Source organism: Eleutherodactylus coqui, chromosome 2, assembly GCF_035609145.1.
Source record: "Eleutherodactylus coqui strain aEleCoq1 chromosome 2, aEleCoq1.hap1, whole genome shotgun sequence".
Classification (NCBI taxonomy): Eukaryota; Metazoa; Chordata; class Amphibia; order Anura; family Eleutherodactylidae; genus Eleutherodactylus; species Eleutherodactylus coqui.
This window is the reverse complement of record NC_089838.1, coordinates 132,192,703-132,201,044: the sequence shown is the minus strand read 5'-3', so window position 1 is coordinate 132,201,044 and position 8,342 is coordinate 132,192,703. Positions and strand designations below refer to the sequence as shown.

General features: G+C 41.2%; 1 protein-coding gene across 1 annotated transcript in view; it reads right to left on the bottom strand.

Moving 5' to 3' along the window:
* Positions 1-763: 763 nt before the first annotated feature.
* The window catches only part of AMDHD1 (amidohydrolase domain containing 1), a 33,769-nt gene continuing 26,190 nt past the window's right edge, over positions 764-8,342 (bottom strand). The window contains exons 7-9 of the mRNA XM_066589867.1: positions 5,968-6,061; positions 3,209-3,369; positions 764-895 (exon numbers count right to left, since the gene is read on the bottom strand). Coding sequence (XP_066445964.1) covers positions 790-895; positions 3,209-3,369; positions 5,968-6,061 — 361 coding nt within the window. The 3' untranslated portion in view covers positions 764-789. The remainder of the gene's footprint in view (positions 896-3,208; positions 3,370-5,967; positions 6,062-8,342) is intronic.

Here is an 8,342-nt window from a genome sequence, read left to right as displayed (position 1 = left end):
ATCGCTGCTGCAAATTTCTATCTAGCTAATGCACACTGAGCATTACTCTCTGATTGGCCAAAGCTGATCATGCGTTCAGTGCTGACCAATCAGATAGCAGGGTTAGTGCATTGGTAGTTTAATAGTACCACTGCACTATGGGGATTAGGTAATCTGAAGACTGCGTATGCTGTCTTGGATGGCCTAAAACAGAATCCAGAATTGGTGGATTAGGCAGAAAAGAACAAGTGCAGGTAATATACCCCTCCAGTCCCAGGATGGAATTTTGTCCCGAATCCAGAGGGTCGCTCCAATGTATTACAGTCTAGTGATACTTTCACGGCTATGCCATTTACCATTAGAACTAAAGCCACACCATTGTCAGACATCACCTCATACTGAAATACATATTGGGTTAGTTATATTCAATATATCAAATTACTATACATCATACTTCACCAGAATGATCTGTACAAACACTGAGACAGCAGAAAATCTGGCGATTTGTCAGCTCAGCAATGTGCAGAACTGTGAAAGCAGCTATGGATGGAAATAGAACATATTGCAAGCTGTAACTCAAGATTTCCAAAAGATAAGGAAAAAGCTAACCAACATTCTGCGTAGATGGTTATACTGCAAGCAGTAAAATGGTATGGTTTAATTGTATGTAACACTAAATATAAATAGAATTGGAGAATAAAATAAGTCTTTATTGTATTTGTCAGATTCTTTATTTGGTCATGTAACACCTGACCACAATAACAGGTGTTTATTACATGTTTAAGCTATAGCAATAGTTCCAGACATTTTTCACAGGTCAAGAATTCTTTCATTCTTATAAACAATTTTGCCTTTAATAGCAACATATTCTATTAATTCTTGGTGTCCTCCAAACTGGTAAATCACATGTTCCCATCTAAAATAAGAAAAAAAATGACATTCATATTAGTATGGATTGTCAGTAGAGATGAGCGAGCATACTCGCTAAGGGCAATTTCTTGAGCGAGCATTGCCCTTAGCGAGTACCTGCCCGCTCGAGAGACAAGGTTCAGGTGCCGACGCGCGGGAGCGGTGAGTTGCTGCAGTCAGCATGGGGGAGCGGGGGGGAGAGAAGGAGAGAGATCTCCCCTCCGTTCCTCCCCGCTCTCGCCCGCAGCTCCCTGCCCGCCACCGGCACCAGAACCTTTTCTCTTGAGCAGGCAGGTACTCGCTAAGGGCAATGCTCGCTCGAGCAATTGCCGTTAGCGAGTATGCTCGCTCATCACTAATTGTCAGTAATTATATTTGCAAAAGTTGTAACACACTAAAGTCGGTCTCACATGACCGGGTCTGAATTGCAGAATCGGTGATATTCTGCATTCATTAAAAAAATAGAACATTTGCATGTCCGCTGAGTTGAGCAGACTGCGATTGCATTTTCCGCTCATAGAAATTTGATCACTGCGTATTAAAGTCAAAGGAAGCTGTCCGACCTGCGGCCCATCCACAATTGACATTGCAGATAAGTCGCAGAACCAGTCATTTGAAAAAAACAAACTGTACTGCGCATGTCTGACTCGAGCTGACGGATCCATCCACAATACAGATTTAAACAAGTACACGTGGAAACCGGCCGAGGGCAGGGCCGGATTCCACTGCGGGCTCCCACATACGGAATCCGACCCGTCCATGTGAGACCAGCTTAAAGAATCTCATTTGGAAATGTATATTTAACTTAAAAATTAGACCCCTTAGTAATGGCTAGAGATGAGCGAGCATACTCGCTAAAGGCAGTTGCTCGATCGAGCATTGCCCTTAGCGAGTATCTCCCCGCTAGGGAGCAAAGATTCGGAGGAACGGAGGGAAGATCTCTCTCTCCCTCTCTTCCCCCTGCTCATGGCCGCAACTCACCTGTCACCCACAGCAGAAACCTTTTCTTCTGAGCGGGGAGATACTCGCTAAGGACAATGCTCGATCGAGCAATTGTCCTTAGCGAGTATGCTCGCTCATCTCTAGTAATGGCATATTTTGGCATTAAAGATCGAATGACTTTTTGCTTTCGCAGTGTCGTATTAAGAGAGCCATAAGTTTTTTATTCTTCTTCTTTTGTCAACGTACTGCAGCTATATTAGGATTTCTTATTTTTGCAGAATGAACTGTGTTTTTTCAATGCCTATTTTCCAACAGGTACACACAACAATATTTTTTTTGTGTGTGGGTAGAGCAGAATGAACTCAATGAACTCAATTTTATGGGTCTTTACAATTGGGACAATGCCATTGTTTTGCATAATAAAACCAGTTCTTAAGGATTTTTTTCCTTTGAGCTATTTTGCTTGGATAAAATGTATTTAACCTTTTATTTTTTTAGATATATTTTTAGTACTTCCGAGGACTTTACAATGTGATCTATTGCTTGCTTCTGTTATGCTTTGAAATATTCCGCATTCCAAAGCCATATTGCCTGTCAGTAATAAAGTAAGAGGCAACCTATTAGAACAAGCATTTTGCAAAAGGCCCTGCCTTACCATTGACCACAACATATATAAAGGTTAAATGGCCCGGACTGGAGTTCTGTTTAAGCATGGCTGTTGCAACACCACAATTTCGATGCAATATCATGTCCAAAGGCGGGAAGGAGTTAAATATATAGTTGAGCTATCCTTAATGTTAACAATGTCCAATTTACAATGTAGGGTAGAGGAACGCTGGATGTTAAGCATGACGGACACATTCTAGTTGGCATTTTTTTCAAAGGACATTGAAAAACGTAGTACATGACTGCTTCACATAAGGCCAGTGACACTACCGTATTGTGGCTGTATTTATGATAGATTTCTATGATGTTTGGAGTTTGGGTCAGGAGACCCATGGTCAGGCCGGGATATACTTCTGTAATATGGACAGAAAATTGAGATTGATTTATGGCGATGTGCCACCAGCCTAAGGTGGGCAATTACACAAAGTGCATGGATTAATGAACCACCCTATTATAAAATATTTAGTGAGTCACATTTTATTGATCAAAAATGTATTTTAACCTTTAAGTTCTGAACTCTTACCTAAATATTTTTAAAACAAGGAATGAGTAATAATTGACAAAACTAAAGCTGGGTTAAAAGTTCATTATTGGACAGGAAACACAACTGCCAGTTTGACCAATGATCAACACAAAGCAAAATTCTAATAGCTTCCTTACAAAGTTCACAGATTATAGTAATAAGTTATAGAGTGAAGATGTTAATACAAACCGCGGGGCATTAATGATAACCACGTCTCCTTGTTTCCCAACCTCTAATGAACCATGTGTGTGAGATCTTCCCAGGGAGTATGCAGCATTGATTGTGGCAGCAGCTAGAGCTTCCTTCAGAGACATCTTCATATTGACACAGGCAAGGTGCATGACCATAGGCTACAAACATACATAATTACATACTCAGGTTGAAGAGAAGGTATTTGTCCATCAATGTATTATTTTCCAGGTAAGTTAAGAGAAAGGCTAAAATAAATCCCTTGCCAATATCTGTCCCAATGGAGAAAGAGTCCACAGATCTCACTAAGGCCGGTTTCAGATAAATATATGCAGATCCGTTTTACATTACAATCGTATATCATCATTATTCTATTAGCATTTTCATCAGTATTTGCCTTTGTATATTTTACATTCTACTGGACAAATACTGATCACTATTTGCCCAATAGAAAATAATACCAATATGGAGGCAAATATGCAAAAAATAGGTCTTGCTGCGTTTTCAAAAGCAGCCTTGAAAAATAGGGCCATGTGAATAGATACATAGATTTACATTAGCTCCATATTATGATCTGCAAGACATGGACCAACTATGGAGCTAAAACACGCTTGTCTAAAAGCGGCTTTAATGTAAGAAATGCACTTTTTTATTTAACAATTTAGACTATTTTATCAGGTCCATTACACAAATACAGAATTAAAATCCGTCTCATTTAATTCCAGGTTGTAATGCAATCAAACAGGAAAAACACCATGGGAGGTGAATACTTTTGCAACGCACTAGGGTAAACACAGTGGAAATAAAAATGGGACACTGAAGGATCATTTAAGCTTTTCAATAGACTCACAAAAGGTACATTTTAAAAACAGCATATAAAATATACTTTATACACTCTGTAGCAAACTCCTCAGCCCAAGTCGAATTTGGCTCCAAATAGCGTCATCCAGGGCACCTTCAGAGCTAATCTCAAGTTGGTCTAAGGACTTCGCCGCGTGCATTTTAGATGACTTAAATTTACAAGACGAAACGGCACCGCTTGCTGCACATTTTTGTCCTGTTTTCTAGCGGAAATCAGCTCGGAGGTTCTGAAACAGAGCCATGGACGCTGATGTGAATTAACCCTCAGTCATGGCATGGTTAAAATGTCTATTATTTCAATTCTTCCAATACTTTGTTTCATTTTTAAAGGATTCACTAGGCTATGCCATCACTTTTCGATCCCCAACGTTGTGACGTGTTTGGGGAGCTTCTTGGTCTTCGTGATGCTTGTTTAGTGATGTTGCAGACTCCGGGGCCTTCCAGAACAGGTGTATTTATACTGACATCATGTGACACTTTGAAGGCACACATAGGAATGTTATTCATTTAATTATGGGACTTCTGAAGTTAATTAATTGGACCAGACCTTAATTAAAGGTAAATGCACACAGACGGATTTGAATTGCCGAATGCGGAGCGGGCGTCCGTCTTCGGATTCCGCAGCAAATACCGCCCACAGCATGTAATGCAAAAGTGATTCTTCATGCACATGAGCGGAACCAATTACAGTTTCCGCTCACAGATGAAAAAAAATAAAAATTAAAAATAAAAAAATAAATAAAAAATCGCAGCATGCTCCATTTGCGTGGATTCCGTGCGGTCTACAGCCCTTCCGACATTGCAGAAAGGTTGTGGATTCCGCGTCATTATCTAGCGAAAAAGCAGGACATTAAAAAAAATCTCTACTGCACATGTCCGGCGGCAAGCCGTGCAGACGATCCGTAGTACAGATGAAGATTCAAGAAAAAAGGTACGCGTGGACGTCACTGCTGCCATGGACGGATTCTGCATTCGTGTGCAGGGTTTTATAGCACGCAGGGTGAATACATATGCACTCACAGCTTTTCAAGGTTTGTTTATATATATATATATATATATATTTGTTTTTTGAACTCTTCTCTAAAAATTTTGACTATTTTGTCAGAGTTGTTACATAATTTCAAAGTAAAAATTCATTTTAATTCCATGTTGTAATGCAATAAAACAGCAAAACACATTATGGAAATTAATATTTTTACAAGGCGCTGTATGTATGGTAAATCTAAGGTATGTTCACATGGAAGAATTAGTTGCGGAATTTGGGTCAAAATCCACGGCTTTCTACTATGTTTTTTGGCATGGATCTGCATGTTATTTTTTGATGCGTTTCCACCCATTTTCGTATCAACAAGTGACGTGGCGAGTTTGCCCATTGCCAGGGCAAAATCCGAACTTAGATCTGTGCAACAAAATGCAGCAGAAATCTGCGGATTTTGATACAGTTTTTAGAGGCGGAATTCATTGTGGATGATTCTGCTGTAATTCCACCATGTAAACATAACCTTAGTCTACTGGCAATTGTGATAGCAAGCTACACACAGGTGCTAATTTTTTCATTTGCCTTAAGATACATAACAGGTATAAGAGCTATATATAAAAACACAGAAGCGTTTAAAAAAGGATTCCAATGGAAAAAGTATTTTGTGTCCAATCCAAAAGATATGTTTACTTGTGGGACAGCCCCATTGGATAATACTTTGATGAGGTTTAATAGATTTATCGTGTCTAACAACAACTTTGGAAACTGTTATATTGGTAACCTCTAAAATAATGTAATAAATTGTGAAGGACAGCGAAGCTCAATTCATTATTGGGAACATACTGGTTCAAAACTACTCACTTTTTAGTTAAATAAGTTCACACATCAGAATGTATAATCGAGTACCCTGTAGACTTACCATAGAGAAGCAGTATGCATTGGGATTAAAGTCGCTGCCCAGAGATACTATTACTCCAGCACTGAGCATGTCCCTTGCTCGAGGTTGCCTAAGTCTTAAGGTTGGAGAAATAAATATGGACATTTAGTAATTAAAAATATATCTTCTATCCAATTAAAAAGGCTGCAAATGCTCAAAAAAAGTAGTTTTGAGCCCAGTAGAAAAGGTCATCAGAGTTTTATCAGGTAAGTTAAAGGGGTTGTCCCGAGGCAGCAAGTGGGTCTATACACTTCTGTATGGCCATAATAATGCACTTTGTAATGTACATTGTGCATTAATTATGAGCCATACAGAAGTTATAAAAAGTTTTATACTTACCTGCTCCGTTGCTGGCGTCCTCGTCTCCATGGTGCCGACTAATTTTCGCCCTCCGATGGCCAAATTAGCCGCGCTTGCGCAGTCCGGGTCTTCTCCTCTTCTCTATGGGGCTCCGTGTAGCTCCGTGTAGCTCCGCCCCGTCACGTGCCGATTCCAGCCAATCAGGAGGCTGGAATCGGCAATGGACCGCACAGAAGCCCTGCGGTCCATGAAGACAGAGGATCCCGGCGGCCATCTTCAGCAGGTGAGTATGAAGACACCGGACCGCCGGGATTCAGGTAAGCGCTGTGCGGGTGGTTTTTTTAACCCCTGCATCGGGGTTGTCTCGCGCCAAACGGGGGGGGGGGGTTTAAAAAAAAAAAAACCCGTTTCGGCGCGGGACATCTCCTTTAAGAAATCAGTTAGCAGAACATTATTAGAGTTTAATCAAAGAGTGTAGCATCTCTTGGTATAGTGTACATGAGGTATGTGTCTGGACTAAAAAGGAATTAAAGGGGTTGTCCCGCGCCGAAACGGGGTTTTTTTTTTTTTCAATAGCCCCCCGGTTCGGCGCGAGACAAACCCGATGCAGGGCTTTAAAAAAAAAACGGATAGTACTTACCCGAATCCCCGCGCTCCGGTAACTTCTTACTTACCTTGCGAAGATGGCCGCCAGGATCTTCACCCACGGTGAACCGCAGGTCTTCTCCCATGGTGCACCGTGGGCTCTGTGCGTTATATTGCCGATTCCAGCCTCCTGATTGGCTGGAATCGACACACGTGACGGGGCGGAGCTACGAGGAGCAGCTCTCCGGCACGAGCGGCCCCATGCAGAAGGGAGAAGACCGGACTGCGCAAGCGCGTCTAATCGGGAGATTAGACGCTGAAATTAGACGGCACCATGGAGACGGGGACGCTAGCAACGGAGCAGGTAAGTGAATAACTTCTGTTTGGCTCATATTTAATGCACGATGTATATTACAAAGTGCATTAATATGGCCATACAGAAGTGTATACCCCCACTTGCTTTCGCGGGACAACCCCTTTAAAGCAACCCATCAGTCCTGGGACGAGAGTGGGGAGTTATATTACCTGCTATCAATCCTCTGTGCCTTTGTCCCTAAGATAAGTTGGTACCCAAGCTGATTTTGTTCTTCCAAAATGGCCACTGCAGTCTTTTGACTACCCAGTGCATACTGTGCATGCATTGGTAGTGTGTGTTAGACTACTAATGTACTACACCTGCTCTCCAATTGTCCAGTACTTCTCAAATGATCATTGGTGGCTAATCAAAGATTAGTGTGAAGTGCCTCCAACTACTAGTTAGAAGATTGTGGTGGCCATCTTAAAAAGACTGAAAATAGGGTGGATCCAAGTGACATTGGCACAACTATCAGAATTAGCTGTCATGTGTATATATGAGGAATAACATCATTTATGGTCATTATATGACTGGTTTCCTACATTTTTTAGCAGTTTTTTCCCCTGCAAATTCCATCTCTCTCAGTCTTGCCTGAACTGGTGAGTGGAGACTAGCTGCTATGATGTCTCCTATACATTGCACACAGAAGAGCAAGATATCTTCTTTTCTGTTCCTCTGTAGCATATTACAGTAACAGCAGCATAGAGAACGGTGTACAGCAGTACTGAGCAGTGTATATTTGATTTCAGCAGTGATGAGACATTAAATAATTTACTATTAGCTGCAGCAGTGTCTGTGAAAAGTGTTTGCATAAAGCGTCAATGGTCATTAACACTTGATCATTTTCATTTGCATGTAAAAGGACCCCCAAGAGTTGTTTGCAGAGCCCAGCATGTGTTTAAATACACACCCAGCTGTGCAAAAACGCTACAGACACATTCCATTGTTCTCCTTGCGCTAGTATAAACATGCCGCAGGGAGAACATCCTGCAGTCTTTTGAAAGATGAGCGAAATGCATTCAAATGGAATGTATTTGCTGAGTCTTTCAGCGGCTGTATGATGGATTCTAAGTGAACTAAAATCCATCATTCAAACGAAAATTGCACGATGCCCACG